Source organism: Anser cygnoides, chromosome 4 (genome assembly GCF_040182565.1).
Source record: "Anser cygnoides isolate HZ-2024a breed goose chromosome 4, Taihu_goose_T2T_genome, whole genome shotgun sequence".
NCBI lineage: Eukaryota > Metazoa > Chordata > Aves > Anseriformes > Anatidae > Anser > Anser cygnoides.
Genome location: NC_089876.1, coordinates 73,400,996 through 73,427,406, shown reverse-complemented (window position 1 = coordinate 73,427,406; position 26,411 = coordinate 73,400,996). Strand labels below are relative to the sequence as shown.

The 26,411-nt window shown below is 41.1% G+C and overlaps 1 protein-coding gene across 2 annotated transcripts; it reads left to right on the top strand.

The window, feature by feature from the left end:
* Positions 1–506: 506 nt before the first annotated feature.
* On the top strand, positions 507–26,411 carry DNAJB14 (DnaJ heat shock protein family (Hsp40) member B14). 2 transcript variants are annotated; one of them, XM_048066416.2, is made up of 8 exons: positions 507–868; positions 6,949–7,123; positions 16,999–17,144; positions 20,354–20,539; positions 20,952–21,046; positions 21,705–21,814; positions 23,003–23,175; positions 25,844–26,411. In XM_048066416.2, the coding sequence occupies exons 1-8, from the start codon at positions 736–738 to the stop codon at positions 25,966–25,968; spliced, it is 1,143 nt and encodes a 380-aa protein (XP_047922373.1). In that variant the 5' UTR covers positions 507–735; the 3' UTR covers positions 25,969–26,411. The 2 variants fall into 2 exon arrangements, with proteins under 2 accessions (XP_047922373.1, XP_066852505.1); XM_066996404.1 differs by lacking the exon at positions 507–868 and adding an exon at positions 1,475–1,517.

Genomic DNA, 26,411 nt, shown 5'->3' with positions numbered 1-26,411 from the left:
TAACCCTGAGGAAGTCTAAAACCAAAGCAGCAGCAGCCAAGTACCTCCTCCTTGACACTTGTTTTGTTTTCCCACAGCCAAGGCAAAGCCTGCCTGGCTGCAGTGGTGTGGGCTGGAAAGCGTTCCCTCTGCCTGCAACCCTACAGTTAGGTGCCAGGCTCCATGACTTAAGGACACGGGCACAGCTGCGGTTGGAGCTCACCGCGCGGCAGCAGCACCCCCAGCGCTCGGGCGCTAACGGGGCGCTATTCGCACCCCTGGCTCCCTGCGAGCCCGCTATTTAAGGACGGGCCGCGCTGGGGGCGGGGAGCTCGTGCCCCCTGAGGCCGAGGGCTGCAGCGGCGGGGGGAGGCGAGCTCTGCGCCCCCCCCGTTCCCGTGCGGGCAGCCCGGTGAGGTCGGGCCTCCAGCGCGGTGCCCCCCCCGCTCCGCCCGTCCCTGCCGGTCCTTCCCCCGGTGCTGCCGGGGCCGGGGGGCGGCGCATGCGCGGCGCTGCCCCGGAAGCAGGCGGCGGGCCGGGCCGAGCCGAGCCGAGCCGTGCCGGGCCGCGGGGCGCCGCGGGTTGGGCCGGCAGCGAGCGGCACGGCGGGGCGAGGGGCGAGGGGCGAGGGCAGGGCGAGCCCGGCCCGGCCGAGCGAGGGGACCCCGCCGCCGCCGCCCCGCGCCCGGCCCCGCTCTGGCTTCGGGCCCCTTCTCCCTGCGCTGCGGCGGGCGGAGGCGGCGGAAGGAGAAGCCCATGGAGGGGAACCGGGACGAGGCGGAGAAGTGCATCGGCATCGCGAGGGAGGCGCTGGAGGCCGGCGACCGCGACCGCGCCCTCCGCTTCCTCGGCAAGGCCCAGAAGCTCTACCCCACCGACACGGCCCGAGGTGAGGCCCCCGACCGGGGGGGGGGGGGGTGGGGACCGGGACCGGGGCCGGCGGCCTCCCCGCGGCCCGGCCGCTGCTTTGGGCCCCGCTGCGGGCTGGGGGCTGAGGCGGCAGCCGGGCTGTGCTGCCCTGGGGGAAACGGGGCGCCGAGCTCCCGGTTCTCGGGGCTGCCACCCCCAGCTCAGCGTCCTTCTCGCCGTTGGAAGCCCTCCCGGGCAAGGAGCACGCTGGGCTTTCCGCGCTCACCTGTCCCCCCCCCGTGCCTTCGGGGAGCGCGGCGACGTGCGGCGCTCCTTCGGTGCTCGCTCCGGGTGTCCGCGCCGCTGGGGAGGCAGGAAGGGCTGCCCCTAATGCCCTGCCCTGACCTAAGGGCCTGGCTGCGGGACAAAACACATCCCGGAGTGCTTCCAGTTGCAGTTTCGCCCCAAAGCCACGCTCCAGAAATGGTAAACGTGAGGCCTTTTTTATCATTAGATGTCAAGCGAGGGGATTCAGTGACCATTTTCCATCCTCTCTTACCTCCCAACTCTTACACATAGGCAATAAGCTAAGGTGTCATCCGTGCTCTTCTTTTTTTTATAGCACGTAGGGTTTGTTTGTTTTCCCTGCAAGACCGGATGGATGTGGCTGGTAAATCAGCAGAAAGAAGGTAACTCTGCTGCCTTGTTTGGATCAAGCATGTGGCACTGTTTGTATTCTTGCCGCTTTACGTACTCCTCAGAAATGAAAGCAAACAGAAGCTTGCTGTGTTCCCCTAAATTTCTGTAGCGTGAGATGATGACATGCATGGAAAAGTGTTCAGCTTTTTGGAATCTGTGTGGGCCACAAAGGCTGAGGGTTCCAATTCAGCCTGTTCCACCAAAGGGCACAACTGGTTTTGTCTGCTTCACGTACCTTATTACTACCCTTTGCCTCCAAAATGAGATAGAGTAGCTCTTGGGAAAACAGAAAGACATCTCCATGTGATTTGTTTTGAGATCTTGTGTTTTGTTCTGTTTTTTTTTTTTTATTTTAAGTAGGACCGCTACTGCGTAACCACCATTGCAAAGTATTCAGAGCAAGAAATAGATGGCTAATTAGGCTATTGTCTGTAGGACACTTGTTTTATTCGCTGTGGAAATTAGCAAAGTGTGTCACAAATGAGGTACGGATCTGGTGAAAAGAGGATGGTCCTGGGGTTGTGGTAGTGGCCTGTGATCTGGGGAACTGTGCACTAAGTGCCTCACAGCATTTCTCTGCGAGGTTAAGTAAGTCACTCCGCTCTGTTTCCATTAGTGGCAGCTAATTGTTTGTGCTTCGTTTTCCAGGTATTCAGCTTGAAACAAGGGCCTGATTTGTGGAACTGGTGGGCAGTTAAAGCTCCATCTGAAGCTAATGAGAATTGCAGATGCCCTAATACCACTGAAAAAATCAGGCCCTAGGCTAAGTACTTAGAAATTAGGGGACGCTGTAAACCTATAATATCTCTATGCTTCAGTTCGCTAGCCGTGGAGGTTGGTAATTCTTTTTTAGTCATCCCATTTCCTCCCAAAATAACACCAACTCGTTGAGTTTGTTTAAGTTTGTCAGGCACTGAAACTGGCCTGTTAAGAGTGCAGAAAGCTGCAAAGACACAGAATATCCTGTTCTCAGGACGGGAACTGGAAACTGTGCAGTAAATCAGGGCTGGAATTTTACAGGGACAAAGAATAGATGAAATGCCTGCTTCATTATCTCATTGTCCTTTTAGATAAATTAAGTTAGGGGTCCACCTGGAAAAAAAAAAGAAAACAGTAATTCATTAGATAATTAAAAATTGTGTCATAGCATATACACAGGAGAAGAAAATAGTTGAGGTTTCTGACTTAATTCTAACACAAATTCTTATTTTACAGACGTAAAACCCCATAAAGGGTTGGTTTTCTATGGTGAAAGGATGATACGACAGCCCTGGTTGCCCTTGTGCTCACTTGTTCTCTCTCTGGGATATGTATTAGGAGGTACTTCTTTCCAGTTTCTCTCTGAAGTCACAAATTCACCATAGGGCATACCTTTAGTGTCAGTTTGGGAATAATTGCCCACCGTTCCATAAATGATGTTCCATCGGTAATACAAGCAGCGAGAATGGTAGCGCTGAGTTGGCTTTTGTTTTTTTACTGGTGGGACCTTCCTCCTCCTCGTGTTACAGTTGATTGCGAAAGGGCGTAGAGCAGGTTTTAACTGTTATCTCTAAAACTATATTACATGGCTTATTTTTGGCAACATTTGCATTTAAAGTTCGGTCCTCAATGAAGTTTAGCTTTGCTAAACAAAGCCTGAAATGCGCTGACTGCAGCGGTGGTGCTATTTTAAGGCTTTACTAGTGTGAAGTGGAAGGTCAGTGTTTATTCAGTGGCACTTAGCTGATGACTTCATAGGAACCGTTCATGTTGACGTCACTTTTTGCTAGAAAATTGTTGTACAATTCAGCTGCTCAATCAAAATATTAAGTTTGATTATGATTTTGATAGTGATTCATCTTGCAACTGAATGGAAACTAATTGCTTGTCTGGAAAAGATTTGTAAGAGTGGATTTAAAGATAACAAAGGATGATCTCCTTTTCAAACATATGCGCCATTCTGCTTGGAGCTGAAGGCACCAGATGACATTACGGACAGCTTTATTTTTCAGGGCTTCTCAAGATTTCTTGCACTGCTTCTGATGCTGCCTTTAAAAGCAAACCTTTCTTTTCAGGAGTATGTGAGCTTCATTTTTTTGGGGGGTGGTGTTCTAGTAGAAGGAAGTTCAGCTGTTCTTTCCATTAGTGAAACAGGAGTCGTGTTTGATCCACAGTGGAATCAGATGCAGTGCGAAGATCTTTCATTCAGAAATGAGTAACAGTGCATGCAAGAGAGCCTTCGTACACTTGGAGGTGAGATTCATCGTCTTAACCTGCCAAGAAAATAAATCATTGACTCCTTGCATATCCTATTTTAAAACACCTGTGTGCACTCTGAAATTTCTCTTTCATACACTGTTAGTAGTGCCATTCTAACATCTGGTTTTACCACCACCAGTTTATGGATGAGTCAAAATTTGTTGTGACTATATGAACTGAATATTTTTACCTGAAGGAAACAACAGCTCCAGACCCTTTGTAGGATTTTCTTTTTCAGCGCAGAGCAGTAGCATGTTTGTGTGTGCTGTGTCCTGCTAGCTTGCAAAGTTAACGCTTACGGATTTGCCTTAATAACGCTTACTTTCTGCGAGTGTCCTAGATTGTCTCCTCGGCACTGCAGCTCCATTACGTAGATGAGAGCTTTGGCAAGGTTTTTAGGAAGTAGTGGTGTTGAAAGCATAGCGCAGGCAAGGCAGCTCCTGAACAGACTTACCGCCTGGATTTGCTCTGAGGAGTTGCTGGAGGTTAGAAATGCAAATTGTTGCCTGTATCTGCGTTTCTACCATTATTAGTGCTTCTGATACTGCACAAGCGTTAGCGTAGGGATGGGGATTTTCTAGAGGAATACAGGTACAAAGACAGGCTTTGCAAAACTGTTCATTAAGCATTGTTTATAGAGGGTAAGTCAGGGTGGCGTGATCGGTAGCATCCCACATTATACCATTATTAAATATTGAAGGTCACAAAATAGAAAAAGAATAATTTTGCTTTCTCTTATCGCTTATCTGGAGCAAATCCGGTCTGCAAGCGCTTCATTTTGAGGGCACTTGTGTTCACATCTCTATTCTCGATTAGTTATTACTTCACTGACCTGAGAACTTTAACTGCTGTACCAGATGGTATTAGAGGCAGCTTGCAGCTACTCAGATGTGTGCTTCAGTTATAATCCTTTTTGCAACTATAGCTTTCCTGTTTTCAAGAACCTCACTTCGTCTGTGGTGAAAACATCCCCTGAGTGTACAAACCAGCATATAAATGTGAGCCTCGTCTTTATTTCCGCAGTGAAAAGCCTGACCTGACCATTGATGAATCGTGCTGAGGCAGGCGCGAACGCGAGACCGGCGCTGAAATCAGCTGGCTGTCTTGGTCGGGCCGCGTGGGGCTGTCTGCCTGCAGACCTTCGGGCTGATGCTGCCAGCGGGTCGTGAGCAAAGTGTTAAGTAAAAGCAAACGGGAGCTCTAAGAAGCACGTCTCAGAAAAGTGCTTCTTTTCCTTTTAAACAAAGCTCTGCTTCCTTTTCCTTCCTGTGCTTCTCTGAGGTACAAGCTGGAACATGTAGGATCCCAGTTTGCTGCTGCTTTGGGAGAGACCGTGCTAAGCAGAAGAGAATTTTTTTAATTAGATCTAGGAGAAAGTCCTTCGGGCTTCTTCTCATTAGCTTCTAGAGGAAAATGCTTTTTAACAGTAAAGCTACAACATGCTTTCACGATGAGTGGGATCTTTTTTAATGACACTAAATCCTGCTTGTTTATGAAATGCTATGTAGTTTGCCATCTTGCTCTGGAAGGCTGTCTCTTCAGTAAAGAGAGGCTATTTAATAACCTCTTATCTACGTTATGTTTCTTGTGCAGTCCCCTAGGTTAGAATGGGACTGGTTCTGATTTATTGATAAGATGGATGCCCCCAGAAAGCAGGCTTATATCCAGAAAGAAGAAGGCAACTTCATGTCTGATGATTTGTTAAAATGACTGTATTTGAGATCTTTCCTTCTGTGATCTGAGAGAGGATTTAAAGATCTAGCAAAAGTACACTGGCTTTCAGGATTGAGGAATCAAGAGTTGGGTGTAGTTGACTGGTCCCAATTTACCTGGGGCAAACAATAGTTGAAATTTCAGCTAGTGTTGTCTGAAGGGGGGTATAGAACATCAGTTTGTGGCCACTAACGGCTCAGGTTACAAATACCTGTATGATGCAGCAGCTGACACGCTGAAGAAACCCCTAGTAGGGTGTGTTGCAATTTTCCAGTCTGACAAAAACGTGGGTTCATCTTTCTGGTTCTCATCACTCTTGCCATGACGAGACGTTATCAATGCTTTTCTGAGATGTAGGGGTTCTTGTTCGCTTCCCTGGATAAGCGTGGGCTAGGTTGTGAACACTAGTCAAGTCATCCATCCTGGGGCTCAGGAACTGAGCCCATGCCCTAAGCCATTCTTTGTGCATTGGAATAAGGATGCTGCCTTCGTGTTGTCTGAAAGCATTAACACCGGTGTAATGAAGCAGCCTTTATTTTGGAGTCCAAGATGGCTGACATTCACGTGAGGCCTGCCCCTGTTCCACAGGCAGGGAGGTACTTCAGTCCCGCTACCTATTTTCCGTTTCCTCTAAGCGTGTATGTGTTCTGTCACGCTTGAATTTAATCAGGAAGTCTCTTGTTTGTGACCTTACTAGAGGTAATGAGGTAACCCCAAGGCTGCTTGTTGGGAAAGACGTGGAGCTGAACAGCCCTGTTTTCCTTAGCAGCTGCCAACAGAAGCCTGCACCTTCAGCGCAAATGAAGCCCAGAGTTTGCCGTCTAGTTTGGATTAGGTGCCACGGCCTTTTCCCTGGGACATTATACGTTACTTATCTTTTTTTATTTTGTTAAAGAAACAATGGAAATGAATTGTCAGTTTTGCTGTAAAGTCCATAACTCTTGGTTCTAAAGGCTGTTAACCAGATAAATATCACCAAATATTATTGTGTCATAAATATCAATAAATCTGTTGTCAGGACAAGTTTGCCTACTTAGGCAAACCAGGAGCTGGGTTTGGGCTCTGGGTGGAGTAACTGTCAGGTTCTTTAGGGTGTTATATTTGTGCCTCTTTTCTGTTTGCAGTTGCTTATTCAGGTACTTTGATGTTTTCACCCCAAAGAATGCGTTCAGTGCCTCTAAGACACATGGAGATGGAGTACCTGGAGATACTCTCTCCAGTATTAAATTACCTTGACAGAGATTGAGAGAATTCCAACCATGAATTTTGAAATGCTTTTCCATAGTTTTGCCATGAAAAGGAGTTGCAGACTGGTTTCAGATACGTTTGTGGTACAAAGTGATGATTGAAAAGAAAGGAGAATATAGCAGCTAGTCTTTTACGATGTAGTGCTCCCATTTAAGATACTTGAGAGCCCTGACTTAATTACTAATGCCTGTAATGACACTACGATATCCTGTTGTTTTACAGTTTTGTTGGAAGCTATTACGAAGAATGGAAGTACTGCTGCGGGAGGCGCCTACTGCCGAAAACCAGCCGGTAGCAATGATCAAAGTAAGCCCAATAGCACGAAGGAGAGCAATGCATCTGCTGCGAGTGAAAGTGGGAAAGGCTACACCAAAGACCAAATGGAAGGAGTATTCAGGTATGGCCTTGCTTAAACACACCGCTGGTTTTCATTCTGTGTGTTGTGTGCTTACGTTTTCAGAGGTAGCATCAAGAGAAGGAAAAGAAAATTCAAGCATAGCTGAGAATAGTTACCTGTACTGAACCGTAACTAGAAGGGAGAGTTTTACTGTGTTCAAACACAGCGTGATACGCTGTCACTTTGCAAGAAAGGTGATGCCCATCTACATAAAATAACCTTGATGAATTAAAAAAAAAAAATACTCAAAATAGTTATTAAGCAGATCTGATGGTAAATGGAAGTAGTGATGAAAAGTCTGTAGTACAACTTGCAGGACAGTGTTTCTATTAAATATTTTTATACTCAGCTACCTAAGTTTGCATTACGTACTTACTCTTAAAAGTCTGTTGTCAAGCTAATCTTGCTGTTCAGGCTGGTCTTAGAACAGTGTTAAAAACTATTTTGTTCTGGAAGTACAGATACCTGAGAAACATGGAAGCACATAGTCTAAACACCGTTTGTAAACTGTCTGGACTTCATGTAGCATGATAGTATTAAGATGGGACAACAGCAGAAAAGGAGGATGTGAGAAAAGAAACAAAGATCAATAGAAATGTCCTTCTGAGGCGAGTAACTCTTATGTTACGTGATCATTATACGCTCGTTGTCAGTAGGAGTGAGAAAAACACTGTTTGAGATGTGCTCTTTTTTTTCTGTGCTAAAGAGATGTTGATGTGGCCACTCTAAAACTGCACACCTCAAAAAACTGCACACCTCAAAACCCACCTTTATTTTCAGATAAACAGAGCCCAGATATTTTCAAGGGAGTTCAAAGAAGGGAAATCAAAGGGTCCTCATCTCCTAGTTTGTGTAGATTGACCTATTGTGCAGAACACAAATCTGTGTGTTAATTTTTTGATGTGAAATGTATGTTGCTGTTAATATTGTCTTGGGATCTTTTCCTGACGTTCAACAATCTGTTCAGCTGTGCTGCCAATGAGGAAAAACTCGCCTTTCTTTGTTGATACAGCAGCACTGTATTCAGGCAGGTAGAAAACAGCATCTCTCATGATTATCCTCTTGTTGTGGCTATTTACTAAAACTTGTCATTTACCATCATCTCCCTGGTTGATTGATATAGTTGACCTTCATGGTACATCTAAAGTAAACTCTGAATAAGCACATGGATTTTCAACCACCTTGAGATACTGGCTGCGGTATGTGTGCATGCAGGTGAGGCCGTGGACACGTTTGTGAGCCAAAATATCCAGAAAGTAAATCCTCCATAAAATGGGGCTTAGATCAGATTAAGACATGTAACACATTTCCAGAAAGCTGCTACAAGTAAGGCTGTATTACTGCCAGTATTCACTCCCCCGTGACACGCCATTCTGAGTTGCAGTCTGCTTTGACATCAGGCTGCCTGCAAGTTGTTTCTTGTTTGCTTGTTTATTTGTTTTACGAGAAAGTAATGTTCTCTACTTCGTCTTGCCTAAAATGATGCTATAGAGCCAGCTTTTCTCCATGGTATGCTTTTATGGGATTGTTTCCTTGAAGGGCCTTACTAGATACCAGACAAAATTATTCCAGTTTGGGGAGATCAGAACCAGAGGTATTCACCCACGTCACACTATTAGTGTGACTATTTAGTGACTATTTCAACAATTTATTTTGTGAATAAAAAATTTGGGGTTTTAACACCCCCCCACGCGCACACACCCCCAGGGGGTGGTTACGAATAAGCAATTGTACTAGCTTGCAGAGTAGCCCAAGTTTGTTTATATTTTACATACAACATAGAAAATCAGCTGTTAAAACAGTATCTTGACGTTAGTCCGAGTGATGCATCCTTTAGTAGAGCAGTTAATAAACCTTTGGAGAAAGACTGCCTTTTAGTTTAGATGTGCAGTAATCAGCAGAGCAAATCTCTAGTCTTGCTGGAACATCTGAAGAGTTTGTCACGTTGTCTGTTAGTGACATCAACACGCCACTTAAAAAATTTGTGGTGAAGAAGAAGAAAATGTTTTCCTTGCCAAGGAGAACAGTATTAAATACAAACAGTGGGCTAAAACCTAATGGAAAAATATAACACATTCAGTGATGATAGCTGAAGGGAAGCTCATATTTAAACCACAGCGAGAATGAGCTTTTTAGTTGGAAACATGACAGGCTGCATATGTTATTGCTTCAGTCGGGCCCCAGACTTTTCCAGTTAAATGAAACATGCCCCTCTGGGAAGGGTATTCTTTAGAGAGTCAAGCTTGTCACCACCATATGCTTCTGCCTTACCACAGCTGAACAGTTTTCAGAGCTTTGAATTGGTTATAGAAATGCTGTGTGAAAAAAAGGTGGGTTTAATTTTGTTTCATGCCTGATTTCTGTTTTTTTCCTGTGAAAAACTATATTTTTAAATAGCAAGGTAAGCAATCTTCAATTCTTTGTTAATTCTGAACCTTACAATGAATTTGAGTCCATCAAACTAAATTGTTCTGTATGCTTGTGATTTGAAAGATGGTCATTATCCTCAGGTATTCTTCTCTCTAGGAATTTTTGGTTCCATGTTAGTAACTCAGTATAGACTTGAGAGGAGGTGTTCCAGATGTAACTACACATGCCATGTACAACCCTTTCTTACAGGCACTAGTGAGCAGTAGGACAGGGATGGCTCTGAGCTCTCCAGCTTGAATCACTGATTGGCATGCCTAGAGTTGCCCAGAAATCTTAAATTTGCTTTAGATTTAAGAAGCTTAGTGAAGACACTTGGATCAGTATAACTAATTAAACTGCATTGCTTTTCAGGGTTACTCTAATAGTGTGGGCAGATACGAGTACAAACAAACACCTGAGTGCTGTTTTTATTTTTTCATGTACACAGGGGACGCTGATCACTACTAGCAAGCTATCATAACACTTTTCTAGAGCATTGCATGAGCTTGCAAACAAGTTACTCGACAGGGAGAAGCCTAAGATGCAATACCTCCCCACTGATTGCATAAGTGCTGGGTGATGCTCTGATCTCTGTAAGAAATGAGCTTACTGTTGCAGTGGGACAATTTGAAGGTTGAGATATTCAAAAGCACCTTGTTATTTTTGAATTGAAATTCTGTGGAAACACCATCTGCATGCATGCATCTTTTTCTTAATGGTGGTTATCTTGTCACCGGGGGCTGGATCAAGTTGCCATTACAGTTTAGGTGGCCTGCATGTCATAATGATTGACAAGAGGCGAGCAGAAATCTATTAGGACCGGCAGTAGGTTTAATGTGTTTTCAGAGCAAGTGCTCTAGAAGTCTCTAGGCAATTGAATCCTGTCTGAGCAATGTCAAGATAAGTGCGTGAGAATCACACGCATGGCAAAAAAGGGAGATTTGCATTTGGCTTCTGCAGTCTATACTTAAAGCAATTCCTTAAATGTTCAATATAGGTTATTGGCACTTTTTACTGAGATAAAGAGATGAAACATCTGTGTAAGAAAGAAAATGTAAACTTATTTTTCTTTTACTTAACTGGAAAAGTGTTGATTATTACAGATTACAGTTGTCAAAGAGCTGTTAATCACTTTCAAGCAAATTCTGTTCATAGTATATCTGCCTTCTTATACCAAGTGTGCAGATACTTTGGAAAGGTTTTGTGAACTAGCATGAAATTAAAAATAAATAAAAGAAACAATTGCCTGCTGAGTATTAATTTTTCACATTTCTTTTTATGCTGTTAAATGTGTGTTATCTTTTACTACATAATTTGAATAAAAATGTTTTGGAGCTGTAGATAGGTCATACGCTTTATAAAGATTCCCTTTAAATGATCTTAAAATTCATGTGACGTCCAGCGCCTCTTTAGTAAAGAAGCTAAAGCATACATTCCAGATTACCTTTCTGAGAACTGAAAAATAACTTCCATGAGTAGTATATGTTGGACTTGGTTTGCTGTCTTGTGAAAGCTTTGTTGGAGTACTGCTTCTCCTGCACTGCTAGTGCCTGCCCCTTGGAAGAGAGCACAGGAAAGATTTATTTATTTATTTATTGTTTGGATCTTTGAGCTAGAACCAAAACAACCTGCCAGAGGCATGAGTTCTGTAGGAACCGTGCAAGGCAGGATTAAATTTCATCCAGCACTGGTCAACAGTTAATCAGCAACTTGACTTGAATTCACCGAGCAAACCAAAAAATTCTCTCTACGCATTTCATGTAAGGAATGTAAGCCATGTGACTTTTTGCAGGCCTTCTGCAGAGACTTCTGCAAACTCAGCAAAAAGATATAGCGTTACTTTTTTTAACACGGGGTCATGAAGATAATTAAAATAGAATAATAAGAGCAGTCAACAGGTCTTTAAAAAGAAAGAAATCAGGGCATGCCTTTAATTAGGCTTCTAGAACCGCTGTGAATCGTTGAAACATGCAGTTGAATGGTTGGGAAAGTCAAGGTAGAAATCAGTTACAAGGTCTGTCATGGAGAAGTGGCACAGAAGATACACTGTCAGAAAGCTTTAATGTACACTTTTTACAGTTAAGCCACACCTTACAGTTAAGAAAAGAACTTAAAATCTGGAGGAAAGTATGCTAATGTGAGCATGGAGTTGAATATTTCATTTAATACACACAGGAGAAACAAACTGAGTGAGTGTATCAGAGACTAAGAGTAAGTACAGAGACTAAGTACCAAGACATGCACCCTAACGTGGTGTTGCATCTGTAAGAAAAACAGGGAACTGAAATGTCTGGGACGTATTTGGGGTATGCTGATAACAGCTTGAGCTCTGCAACAGCAGCACGAAGATGCCCCTCTTTCCAATGTAGAACACCTGTTGCAGACCACACTTTTTTCATCCAAACTGTGACTGGCACATTCCCAATTCAGCTGCAAGATGCCATTTGCTTCAGGCTCTCCGTCATCTTTGGAAACTTGAGCCTATGTAGAAACTGGTTTGTGCTTTAGTACATTTTTCTGCTAAACACTGGGATCAGTAGTCAGCGTAGCTTTCTTTTGCGCAGTTCTTTATCTCTGGCATTCACATTGCTGCATGCTGTGCTGCTCAGTTTAGATTACCATCGGGAGAAATAACTGTGACTCCCAGCAGGAGCTTTTGGAGATTGTGGTCAAAGTATTTGTCTTTGGGGCCATCCCTATGCGTGCACGCAGAGGTTTTGGAAGGCCCTATGAAGTATGTAGTAGTAACCAAAATCCATAGCTACTGATCACTGCAGGTATTTGATGCAGAAATGCAAGCAGGTTTGGTTAACCTGATAAAAGCTGTTGACCTAATCTGAATTGTAGATTCGAGCAGTGGAACAAGGAGCAAAGCAATAGGATCACATCATTTTGTAGGCACAGGAGAAGCAGAGGTGGTAGCCCCAGAACTTCTGCGGATGAAAGCAGACGTCTCTGGACCTGCTCTGCCATCAGAGCAGGGCGAGGAGCGCAGCAGCAGGCAGAGCTCGCTGGGCAGTTCTGCCACAGGTGGCTTGTCTACTGCAAGCAGGAATGGTGGAGGTTTGCAAGCCATGACAAGATTCCTCTGCCAACAGGCTGTGAATGAATGTAGGCCATTGCTTACTCTGGTGCAGTTTGAGAAGACCGCTTTCAAAAAAGTCAGATATTTTTTCAGGAGCATCCGGCACTCGTGCCCTCCTAAAACAGACAGTGAATCTGTTAACCAGAAGGATATTGCCAAGGTGCTGGCAGGGGGCTAACAATTCAGCAAGGGCAGAAATCAGCTAAAGAGCAGAAGGAACTTCAGAGTGATTCTGAAATAGAAGTAATCCAGCCAGAAATGAAAAATACAAGAATCACAGTTCACAAAAATAAACTGACACTGAAAGCAACAACTTTGAAATAAGCCAGAAATAAACAAACAAGCAAACAAACACCAGTTCAATACAAAAGGGTGCAGTCCATAAGCAAGTTGCAATTTTAAAAAGAAACATCTGTGTGGGGTTTACATATGCAAGTAAATAAGCACCGCGGATTACTGTGCCTTAACTGCAGCAAAACCAAACAAAAATAACAGTTAGAAATGCAGCTTTTGGAAAACTACTAGTTCGTGCTGCAAGTGCTACAGGACCGGGGTTTCAGATGCGGATAAAAGCCACAACTAACATCAGCGATTGGCCTTTTCTAAAACATCCACTGGTTTTCCTCTCACTTTTCCCAGCCTCTGCTGGCCTCTGTTGCGTGACTGGGAACAGGAGACAAGTGGGAAGACAAGTGGACAATTGCTCCCTCCGTCCCTCATGAGCCATATTTCCACAGGACAGCTCAAAGTTCAGGCGAGGGATTGTGGCAGCGTGGGATAGTGATGCCTCAGCCTACAATATCAGTTGGCTTGGAGACAAGCGGTGAGGAGTATGTCCGAAAAGGCCTGCTTCTACTAAGGAGCAGGGGTCAGAAGTGGGCCATGGCTTCCAACAGCTCCCAGCAGCTGGAGAGAAGTTTCTTACAGGGATGGTGGCAATCTGAGGGAAGAAGGCTTAAGTCTCGGAGAGCCTTTGCCAAGCCCACGGTCCCCGTTTCTTGAAGGTAGAGGCAGGAGGAAGCGGTGTCAGAGAAGCCTGGTGACTGCACAGCCCATGTGTGACAGGAGGGTCTGGTGCCTTGCCCTGGTGATCCACTGCAGTTTGTCCTGCTAGTTAAACCAGCTTACCAGGTTGGATTTGCGATGCATTCAAGTTTTGCCTCTCATGGGTACACCACAAACACTGATAAACTTGTTTAATTGGAAAGCACCTTCTGATCATCTTCACTTGTGCTGCCTTCCCCAGTGCAAAGCTGCTGTGGAAGGAGTTCTGGTGCAAAACTACTCGGACTTTGCTGAGGGGGCAAGAACCGAGCCATTACCCTGTAAGGATTGCTTTTTGCCTTGAAGTGACAAAAGAATCATGCAAGACTCTTGTGTAATGTCAGGGTGTAGTGAGGGTTTCATAGCACAAAGTCATTGCTGAGAATTCCAGGTACAGGCACAGTTTTTGGCCTCTGTGTATTTACACAATCATTTGATGTACTTTAGCTTTAAAGTTTGATCTAACTAATCCAAAGTCCTGCTAAACTCTGCAAAATTGCCTTGCGTGGTCCACGTGCTTCACTATGAAGTGACCTGCAGCAGTGCTCCTCGGGCTGTCCGGCAGAGTACCTGCAGACTGCGTTTGCTGCTGGGGTTTGTAAGAGCCAGCACTGACCTGCTTGAGATCTGAAGATGAAGGTCTGAAGGCCAGGCAGTGAACAGGAGTCGCATATCTCAGGGTTCGTCCTGTGCAGCAACGAGGAGGGCAGTGTACCCGGTCTGGAGGATCAGTGGCAGGTCTGTGGCAGGCAGTGTTCCTGTGAGCGGGCCCATCCTGACGTGAACCCACAAGGAAGAATAAAAGTCAGGGGTGGCCATCACAAACTCACAAAGGCTTCTTTGTTTAAGGCTGGCTGTTTAGCCTGGGCTAGCCAGTCAGGGTATGAGGGCAATTTGGAATGAGGTGTGCTCGAAATACTAAGTCATAGCTTCATACAAAATCAGGAATGTTGGAATGGAAATATTTGTGCATTTGCATATTTTGTTTGACAAAGCAGACGTTAACAAAGATATGCAAAGAGAAAATAGAAATGTGTTATACCTTGGCAGAATGTTTATTTCTTGACACGTAACAGCTCGTTTGTGTGCCAGGTTCGGGATAGCAGTTTCATTCACCTCTTCTGAGGGCAAGCTCTGTATGACCCACCCAGCAGGTTCCTGCCTGCACATCCTCAAGACGTAGCTCTGGTTTGGTGCACTGGCTCTAAGCAGTTTGTGGGGTCAGAAACTGGTGAGTCATGTACTGACCTGCACATCTTCTGATCAGTAACTGCCATTCCTACTTTACCCATCAGGGTTGTCCACCACGGGACTTCCACTGGCCGTGAATGGGAGGAAAGTCTGGGGCAAGTTTTTGAGGATTAGAGCAGGTTGACGTTCCTTGGGTTGGTTGTTTTTTTTTTCTCTGCTTTTCTCTTCATCCTACAGTGTTATGAAATATGTGCATATCAGATCTGCGCAGAAGTAAATTTTATTTTTTTTTTCCCATGTTTGTTACTTCCATGAGAAATGACCATATGCTTTTGGGGGAGGAAGCTGAGGTGAAGAACTTAGACCAGATGCTGAGATAGCAATTTCTTGAAATAAATCTTAATCTGATACTGTTAGACTTTCAAATAAAGCTGTTTGTTTTGATACAGTTCATAAGTAATCCAGATCTTGAGGCTGAAGATGAAGGGACCAAAATTTTTGCTAATTGTACAACTTAACAAACACAAGTTTCCAGTACTCAGAGTGTAATTTAATGTATTTTCTTTCCATTACTTCTTGTTGATGGATTTATTGTATTCTTTTTAATTAGCTTTATCAGCTTCCTAACTGCAGCTTATTAAACACTACTTCAATATAATGAGCTATATTTATGTCACAGGATGTTCGAGTTGGCGGCTGCCTGCATACATTCAATTCAGTGCTCTTGTGAGCACTGCACCGAGACAGCCGTAAAAGCTCGTGTTGTTCCATTACACCGGAAAAGGGATCCCTCAAATGCAACCTGGTTTGATCTATCTGAGAGCTACGGAGGACCACACACGGTGTTGTGGTTGTACTTCTAATGCTAGCATTCCCTTAATTACAGGGTCCCCATTCTTCATTCACGAAACTGCCAAAGGCTTGCTTACTCCCTTTTTTTCCACTTGGCTACTCTGTGTATAGTCTTTGTAACACTAAACCCATATTTACCTAGAAATGTGTGCATTTAAAAGAATGTGGACACAGTTATAGCCATGTGAAGAGACTCACATTAAGCTTTTAAAGTATTTCTGGATGTAATTTCTATTTCTTGCTCAGACCAGCTCTTTTCTTTTGGTATTCACCAAATGTTAGTGTGCCTCATTTCCGCAGCGCAGTTCTGTGGTTCAGCCTTATTTTTCTCTGTTTCTGATCTCTTATGATGAACTCTTTAACTTTTTATGAAAAAAAAACCCAAAACCTAAAACTTAGCAGGATTGATTTTAAGGTGTATTTATTGGTTTGATAAGTTCTTCCTACCTACACAGAATTAACGTTCTCTCAGTCCCTTGCAACTGCAGTTTCTCTCTTCTGGCTATTGTAAAGTATACAAATCATCAAATAATTTCCAGATTTTGCTGTTCATCTCTGGGTGAGACTGCTTGTAGTATAGACTGCTATATATAACATAGACTGCTTATACTGAATATTTCCAGGTTTTCAGAGTCTTCACTGAACATTTGAGATGAGTTGAGTCTGTAATTGCAGGAACTGTGTATGTTTTTTTAACTTACATAAACACGTACAGAAAGTTTGTTAAGATCCAGGTGCATTCCCAGCAACAGAGGTGTTCTCACATACCTTATTTCCCTCAAAAGTGAATGTTTGAATGAATTGTGACTTCACTTTTGTTTGGAGAAAGGAAGGTATTGTTTTGTTTTATATCCTGCAGAACAAAATACATTTGCTGTTGACAGTCAAAACTGGTCTTTCTACCTGCTAGCTCTGCAAAGTAAATTTGAAATCCTCATTTTATGCATTATTAACAGCAATATTCACATAATTGGAGATGAGGAAATTCTACAAAAACTGCAAACAGAAACCTTTTCTTACAACGGTAGTAGTTTTACAATACAAGTAGTGCAAAATAAATGTATCTAGTAAGTAATTTCAAATACAATAGTTTATTGTGCTCAGTTTTGAGCTTATTGTGAAAAATGGCTTTCTTATTTGTTTGTAGGGTGGAATTTTTTGTTTATTTTGTATTAAAAGTGAGAGTTGTAATGTTTTCCATCAGTGCAACGTGTTACCTCATTTGCAGCTGTGTTCTAACATACTACGATTACATCTTTTTGGTTACAATATTTTATTTCATTTTCTTTTGCAGTATAAAGAAATGTAAAAATTATTATGAAGTCCTTGGGGTGTCAAAGGATGCAGGTGAAGAAGACCTAAAGAAGGCTTATAGAAAACTTGCTTTGAAATTCCATCCAGACAAAAACCATGCACCTGGAGCAACAGAGGCTTTTAAAAGTAAAATTTTTACTTAAACTTTCTTTTATGATTGAACTCTGTCCGTTTAAAAGCAATCCATCTGCATTGTTTGATTGTCATTCTATAAAATCGTCAGTGTGGTATTTTGTAGCTAATATTAAACTGACCTTTTTAGCCAAAGAAATGTTTGACCTTTATTATTTTGGCATATACCTAGAAGTTGAGATGAATAATGTGGACTTCTGGAGAGGGTTCATTTTAAGAGGATTGACTGTAATTTTCAGGTACAGAGAGAGAATACTAATGCTTGCTTTGTGAAATCCAGTTGCACTTCGTTGCTGTCATCCATTTTGACTGAATGCAAGTCTATCGCTTGAAGTTGGTTCAATGTAATATCGGTACACACGATACAATTATTCAGGTTTTTGAGGGGGGGTTATAGCATTTGCCATTACTTTTGCTTCTGGAAAACCTGTATCAAGAATGGTGATTTGAATGAAGAGCAGTAGTTACATGGAGTAAATATTAACAGTCCTCATAAATATGCTATTTTTTAGGATGGGAGTAGTACACTTAAAAGGACAAGTGACACTTACTGGTTGGTGCGTTGCTTTTACTGGATATGCAGCTTGTAGTGAATGATATTATATTATGAGATAAGTAAATTGATTTCTAGTTTAAGCATTGATGTAGCCCTCTAAAACATCCAGACTGAATACACAAAATTGCCATGGGCATATTCATTTTTATATTGCTGAAATGAATAGAATTTTACTAGGTATGCATTTGAATCCATGACATTTGCTTTTATTTCAAGCTCAAATAGCAAAGTAATAGTTAATAGCAAAAGGCAGTTTTTACTGAATCATGTGCTTTGCTAAGTTACCTTTTCGTTACAATTCCTCCCATGTGTGTACTTTTGTTACTTCTTCCATACAAAAGCATTTATTGAGAAATGCCCATTAATAGTTGCCTCTGACTGTTTCTTTGGTCAAGATTTACAATCTAATCTGACCCGAGGCTGCCAGGTTTTGCACACTGCAAGGAGAATTGTTTTGAAGAAAACTACTGCTTCATCTCAGACATAGATGAAAAGCAATATGAATCTGTCTGAAATGGTCATGCGGAAAGAAATGATCTATGGTACTTCAGTATTTTTTCCTGCGTGAGGTTTATATTCAGACATTTGAAAAAATTTATCAGTTACAATTCTTACGTTGGGGAAAAAAAACAAAAAAAGGAAAAAAAATGCCAACAAGACTTCTCATACAGATTTTAAGGGGTAATTATAATAGCTTGTTAACAATTACAGAGAAGAGTAGATGTACCATAGCAGGAAAGTTTATCAGTGATTGTTGTTTTAATAAGGCTATGTGATGGCTTTATTCTAAAAAAGGTGTTGTTCTTATAAAATTGTCTCCAGCCCTAGAAATTAAATAATTCTTCCCTGTTAATAGCATTTTAAATAATCTTTGAAATCTTGGAAATTGGTATCTTATTATTTAATCTTTGATTTAAAATGAGCACTTTGGTCAAGTTGGATTTCTTGGACTTAATTTCACTTTCTGGTTCTTAACTAGATGAGTGCATGAACAGAAAATCTTGCTGACTAAAAATCTAAATAATTTTAAAATAATTATTTTTAAATATTTAAATAATATCAATTTTTAATCTTTAAAGAAGGCTAGCATTTTTCTTGCATTGAAATGATTGTCATCTCTTTGTATGGCTCAGTAAATGTATCATTTAGTTTGCCTTTAAAGGTGCCTGATGAATTTCTGACATACAGTTGAGAAAAGGAGTTTCATAACAAAATTTTAAGAAAATTTACTTTATTTTAAGGAAAAGTTACATTAGAAAACAGAATTGAGTTTGGTGTCAGGCAAGGTACTTAGGTCTTAAAACTACCTGGTACTACCCTTTGTTGTATTAAGCAATCTTCCTTGAGGTTTTATTTTAGGTTAGAAGTTTGTGATTTCTTCAAATATAATCACTTTTAATCTCTTGGAATCCCTTTCATTTTTATGTCCTTTATTTAAAGATAACTCTATTTGGATCAAATCTGTTTTGAATTAGCATCAAATAATCAAAAGCAAATAGTAAACAAATAGTCAAGAAAGCTTGCTGACCATAATGTGACAGTATGGTGTCTTCACTTTATTTGCTCACCTGATTAATGTCGCCTTCAATTTTTAATTGTTGAAAAAAAATCTAAGTTTTTACCACAAGTTTTATCATTGGCTGAGTAACAGAGTAATCTTGTAGCAGTATTTTCTGTCCTTAGTGTGTATCTCATACTCTCAGGCTTAATTTCTTTGAGTTTTCTTCTCCACTTAAAGTAATTCTTAATTATTATTGTTTCTAAGGGCATCTTAGGTTTAGTGAAGATGTGACTGAGTGAAGATTGTGCATTAAGTGTCAGCAGAAGTTTTCCTTAAATCTGCAAGAGCTATGTGTGTGCACAGCAGCAGGGGTCAAAGCTTGTAAAGCCGGGCAGACCTTGTGGTCTTTTCACACTGATTCTTTCCATGCACACCTAGCTGAGCTTTTCCCCTTCTGCTTTCAAAACTGAAGTTGTTCATTCATGGTAACGTAGCATGAAGCGGGACAGGCATCCAGGCCACACTCTAAATGCTAAGGTTGTGTCAACAGCCTTAGGAGCGCACAGGTTCCTGTCATGCATGCACGTACTCCTCACGTTACGTCGTGCAAAACTTTGTGTTATTAATGTACTCCATAAGGAATCTTCAGAATCCTGAGGAAAAATATCATCTGCAAGAGTGGGAATGTAAAGTTTACACACTGAAAGAAGTTACCACTCACCACATGCAACCAAAGAAACCTGCTGAATCTATGATGATTTTAAGTTAAGCTGCTAGAGCTGACTGAACTTTGCAATTGCCCAACTTCAGAGCTTTTCTTGTAATGCTCGATTCTTTTTTCTCAGTTGCAGGGAGAAAGAAAATTTCCACAGATGTAGGTGTTCCCCTAAAAAAAGGAAGAAAACTGCCCCACCTTCTGCCTAGTTCAGCAGGTTAAAAGGCCTGGGAATAGCGTTTTTGGGAAGCCTGGTAAAAACCATGCTACAAAAAGTAGAGATGTTTCTGGACCCTGTTGTACTATAGGTGATTTGTAACACAGTAAAGGACATCAGTCTCTGCCTATTCTTGACTTTGAAATTGCAGTTTTCCTGCTGGAATAGCTCCTATCTTTCATTTATGAGAGTTGTCTTTTATTCCTTGCCTCAGAAATCGGAAATGCCTACGCTGTGCTGAGTAATCCAGAAAAGCGAAAGCAGTATGACCTTACAGGCAGCGAAGAGCAAACTTGCAATCACCCTAGCAATGGTAGATTCAACTTCCACAGAGGCTGTGAGGCAGATATTACTCCAGAAGATCTATTCAACATGTTTTTTGGAGGGGCATTTCCAACAGGTATTTGTATTCATCGGCGTAATCATGGGAGTGGTACACTCTGAGCAGTAGTATTCTGAGTGGCATTAGAGTTTGTGACATTGTAAAACAACAAAATTACTCTAAACATCCTCCATCCCCAACTCTAATCCATGTCACATTTTAAATTTCCTCTAAGTGTTGCTAAATCCCTAAAATGTGAGTTTGATTGTTTGGGGTTTCTGTGGTGATCCTACAGTATGTGAAATAGTAAATCAGTTGGTTTAAAGCTTAAAATATTTATTTTAAATGACTTTGGAATTGTGAGTTACCTTAAAGTTGGGTTATTTTATGCATCATCATGTGGTAATGTTAAATTCTCTATGTTGTTGCTCCTGTTTTGACCTCTAAATAGTTTCTGTTGGATTTTAAATATGGGTATTTCTTTTCTTAGGTGGTGTACACTCATTTTCTAATGGTCGTGCTGGCTACAGTCATCCCAATCAGCACCGTCAGAGTGGACATGAGAGGGAGGAAGAGAGGGGTGATGTATGTTTAAGCACCGTTGACTTTAAACTGTGGATTGTGGAGTTTTTTGTAGTCATTTTCAGTGATGTGATTGTACAGCAGCTCTGTACTGTAGAGGAAGATTTGTACTTGCCAGTTACATACTTAAAAACTTTGGCAGGTGGTAGTCTTACTGATGTGGTAGATGGACATGCAGATTTGAGAAGATAATAGCATGTTTTTGTAGATCTATTGCTGTATGCCACTATCATGCCAGTGACTGGTCACTAATTCTTGCTTGCATTTAAAAGTTGATTTGGGCTGAAGTAAGAATTGTACTTATGAATTATATGTGGTCCTATGTAATTACATATGACTGTATTGATGAGTCTAAAACATGGAGTACTATGTGACTGAATTCAGCTATTAATTTAACAGTGTCTTGTGGCTACATGCTAACTTATGAACGCTTGCAGCTTCAGCACCCTACAGATACTGTGTATGCATTGGAAAGTTAAGATAACACTACAGTGTTTGCAGATTTGTGGTTATAGTTTCAAAGTGGCTTTTGAAACTTAAAGTAGAAAAACATGCTTAGAATTAAATTATGTCAAATGTACCTGCTAAATTGATACTATTTTATGAGATACCTGAATCTGTTCTTGTTTTTTTTTTGTTTTGTTTTGTTTTGTTTCCTTAGGGAGGTTTCTCTATGTTCATTCAGCTGATGCCCGTTATCGTGCTGATCCTTGTCTCCTTGTTGAGCCAGCTGATGGTATCTAACCCTCCTTATGCCTTATACCCAAGATCGTAAGTAATTTTGAATCACATTAGTTTAAAGCAGAGGGAAGGATGTTGTAATGACCTTTTCCCAGTCAGAAGCTTTTAGAGAGCCTTCCATTAGTTGGTCCGTGATTTCCCACAGTGAGGAAAGGGAGAGAAAGTGTAGATGAAGTGAAGCAAAACAAAACTTTTAAGGCGTGTACTAAGAATATGCTATGCAAATGTAACGGAGAAAAGAGATCAACAATACTTGAGTTTAGGAGATCTTTTAATATGACATAAAGGTGTTTATGTATCTCCAATGTATTTAATCAAATGCTGAAACCTGCTAAGGCTCATTATTCTTTTGGGAGTCATCTGTGCTTATAGCAAGCAAAGTGCCTGAAGGCAAACTTACTCATCCTTATCAAGTAGATACGGACAAGAGAAATTGCCTGTTCTAGATGATGATAGTCTATCTCTGTTTTCTTGCAAGGGATTTTGATAGTGAAACTTACCTGTTTTGTACAGAAGGATCCGTTTTTTTCCTTAAGAGAAAGAACTTTTTAAAATGCCAAGCATGCAACTACCTAACACACTTGTCCCACTCGTCACAACTATTTTAACAACCCTCAGTTCCATCTAGAGCTCTCAGCTCCGCAGCAGAAGGGCTTTTTTTCTCCTTTATTATTTTTCCAGAGTTCTTTATTTCCAAAGTGTGTTGTTGTTCTTTTCTGCATCTAAGTTACTGTGATATGTATAAATACTTACCTGCTAAAATGTTTGTGCATGCTCCTTGATTTTTAATCTGCAGAATGCCACCAGGAAAACGGATTTGTCAAGGGTTGCAGAAAACAATTTAGAATGGAGATGCCTGTACTGGGTTGTCACAATAGTGACCTGTTTTGTTTTTTCTTCTGTTGTGTTTAAATGTAATTTTCTATTATCAAAGTTTATATGTGGCTAAAGAGGTATAAAACAAGTGTCTTACTAAAGTGTTTTTTTAAAGATTAAGGATGAAAACAGCAAAAGTTTAATGTTCAGGTGAAGGTAGTATTTTCTTCTCTGGCAGATGGTACAGCCATTCATTTCACTACTTGTCTTGAAATGGCAAATTCAGTGATGTGCTGTTCTTCCGTAATAACAATATTTTTAAAAGTATATTTGTGTTATAAAAAAGATCAAATAAACATCTAGTCTCTCTCTCACCCACCTCTTTTTTTTTTTTTTTTGCAGAAGTACAGGTCAGACAATTAAAATGCAGACAGAAAATCTGGGTGTTGTTTATTACGTCAACAAGGACTTTAGAAATGAATACAAAGGCGTGTCATTACAGAAAGTGGAAAAGAGTGTGGAAGAGGATTATGTGTCCAACATTCGTAATAACTGTTGGAAGGAGAGGCAGCAAAGTAAGTTTGTTAATATGTTTAATTTCATAAACACATGCATTACTAAAAAAAATTATCATAGGCAAGAATGAAGTGCTTATATTATTAATATAACTGAATGAGAAAGCAAGGGTAAGGTTCCACACCGTTTCTCACTTCTTCAGACTGTCCCAGCGAGTGTCACTTAATTTTGCTGTGACCTAACCACCATCTGAAAGTCATCAGCAATTTTAACCTAACATTTTGTTATCTGTGACCATTTCTTAGAAAACGACTACAGTGAATTGATAGTGAGAAAGGAGTTGCTCTAAGTTCAGGACAAAAGCTGAATATTCTAATCTCTTCCACATCATTTTATCATGGCATCATCTTTTATATTGTGTATCATCCTTAGGTGCTTTAATATAAATAAAACAAAAGCCCAGATAGATGTTTCCAGTGAGAGAAAAGATAATCTGCCTTGGACTACAGTACCAATGACACTGCTTTTCCAGGCAACCGAGGACACCCAACATGACATGTCAGAACACCATAAGCTAGAAATCAGTGCTTAATATTTTGCCAGTGCTGAGTGATTTTTTTTTCCTCCCTGGACTTGGTTCCTTGGCTACATCAGGCTTTGAAAACAATCTTTTTAGTTCACCAGCTATGTTTCCAGTCTAGTTGAATATAATACAAAGAGCAATTTCCTTGAAGGAGATGCAGCATAGAACTTAGTGTTAAAGCTGAGTACTGAGTAGCATCTGCCATCTCCAGATTATCAACCTGTTGTTCTATTACCTGTGACCAAATGGTTTGAACTTTCAGCTGGTAAACTTCAGTAGTATCCTACCAGAGAAAAAGTTCATTCATGAACTGTCAATTGCTTACTGAAAGCAAATTTCACTCATTACCTGAGTGTAATTGTCTGTTTCTGCATAACGTTACTCTCTGCAGACCAGTGATGCCCAGCCTTTCTGCTGAGATGGCCCCTTAGCTTCTCCAAGCTGTAAAAGCCAGACAGACATCACAGTTAGTCAGATGCCTGCACAGGACTGCATGCATTCATTACAGTTGACCTGTGTGTATACAAATACAAACTACTGCCCATGCGCCGCAGGCCCACTGCTTCCCAGAGGCATTACTCTCCGTATTCATGAGTACATATTGCGTATGCCCAAGTAAATCTCTAAAGGTTTACAAATTGCCCACAGGAAAGAAGAACTGTTGGCAGAAAACTATGCCAATCAGTCACATGTATGCAAGACAAACACCCGTCCTTTTGGGGGAGAACTACCAGATGATTGCCCTGACTACTAGATTTGATCAGAATAATTTTTTCCAGATTTTTCAAATACAGGAAATCGTCAGAGTATGTTTGGGTATAAAACAAATAAATATCAAAAACTCTTGTATATTTTCCAACTGTATTGTCCTTTGATTATCTTGAAATGATTGAATATGCTCACTCTTCAAGAAATTAACATCTCATTTGCCTTCTACAAGTGGCTGCTAGGTGAATGATTGGTAGTCATATGTTATGAAATGGTTTGCAATAATGAGAGATGGTTGTTAACAAAAATTAAACACAAGAGCGAAGCCAGCACAAGAAAAAGGGTACATATTCTTTGTACGTTTTTTTCAGCAAAATGTGGATTTGGTAGAACAGTTTACTTTTAGTGATCTAGTCATTACACACAGGTTTTATTGGTATATGGTATGTGTGTCACCTGTCACATATATGTCTTCTATTTTTACTGTCTAAATACCTTTGAAAAGGTAGATGTTTAGTTGATACACAATCTCCACCTGGGTAGGGAAAGAGGGAAAAAATACCTTTCCCATTTTTCAGCATTTGTCCTTGAAATGCCTACTTTGTTAAGCATGAGCAGATTCCTTGACTACACAAAGAGGTCTACCCTTCTGTATGTAAATACTTAATGGAAAAGATTTGATGACTGGAGAAGCATCTGACCCTAGTGTAAAGAAGAATAACAACCTGAAGGTGGTGACTGTCACGTTGTTTGCTATTTGCAATTTATCAGATTGTGAAAACTACCCTAACTGACATTCAAGAAAGCAGCCCCTAATAGATCTTCTCTACTTATAGAAACAGCTGACTTATATTTTTAGAGATTTAAAACACCTGTTGTGATTCTGATTTTTTGACAGTTAAATTCTTCTTTCCAACATTGATTGACACTTAAGAATGAATTAAAATGCTGTTGAACACCAGTATAACAGAGAGAGCTCTTTTAATAATTCCTCTGAACACTAGCAGTCTGAAGCAGCATCAGTTGAAGTAATGAGCTTAACATTCAGAATGGATTTTTGGCACAGAGAGGATGCTAGAGCTTTCAAGAACGTGCAAAATGAGTGCTGTATATATTTGGTTTGTTCAACGAGACCTGATGCAAGTAGTAGCTTTTGCTTTTGTTTTGTAATCAGGTACTACTGTATGAAATGTGAGGGTGCTGGAAGGCTGTTACCACTTTCACTGCTGAAAAAGATGAAATGTTTGGGAAGACCCAGTGAAGGGAAGCCTGTAGCAGTGCTGTTCAGGTGGTGTCCGTGTGTAGTTAGAACAGACAGAAAGAGAAAAGGGTGAGGATTAAACCTGAGGTGTTTTGGACAGCTCAGAAGAGGAATGCATCATGTGCAAAGCGTTCAGTTTCTAACCTGAAAAATCTTCTTTCTTCTTTTCTTAAAGAAACAGACTTGCTTTATGCAGCAAAAGTTTATCGAGATGACCGTCTCCGAAAGAAAGCAGATTCCATGTCCATGGACAACTGCAAAGAACTAGAACGGTTGACCAGCCTCTATCGAGGAGGATGAGCAACAATTGTACACATACATCTTTACGTATGCCGTTATTTCTCTTGTAAATTAAGAAGAGATTTAGTTTCACCATGAATGCTGGAAAAGAGGGGTGGATGTAAAACTCTACTGTGTAGCTGTTTCCAGAAACCTTATACTGAAATATCATTTAATGGCTTCTTTACCTACTGTGAAATATAGGTAACTTTAATTGTCTAGATTTTACTTCAAAGCTTCTGTGAATTCTTTCAGCAGAGAGAACAGCTCAGAAAGGATGCTATACTTGTAGAGACTTAGTCATAGTGGTTCTCCTCTACCATATTTGCCATGTAAATATCTGTGGAAAGAACACTTTGTGTATATACGAGTTAAATGACTTTCTATTTAAAATCTCAGAAATTTAGTTCCATACAACATTTTGTCTCACTGATGGAATAAATAGTATGATTACATCACTCCTA

Coding starts and splice junctions, on each gene's coding strand:
- DNAJB14 (XM_048066416.2), top strand. CDS start 736: ATGGAGGGGAACCGGGACGAGGCGGAGAAGTGCATCGGCATCGCGAGG. Junction 869..6,948: donor CCCCACCGACACGGCCCGAG/GTGAGGCCCCCG, acceptor GTTGTTTTACAG/TTTTGTTGGAAGCTATTACG. Junction 17,145..20,353: donor AGCAACAGAGGCTTTTAAAA/GTAAAATTTTTA, acceptor TCCTTGCCTCAG/AAATCGGAAATGCCTACGCT.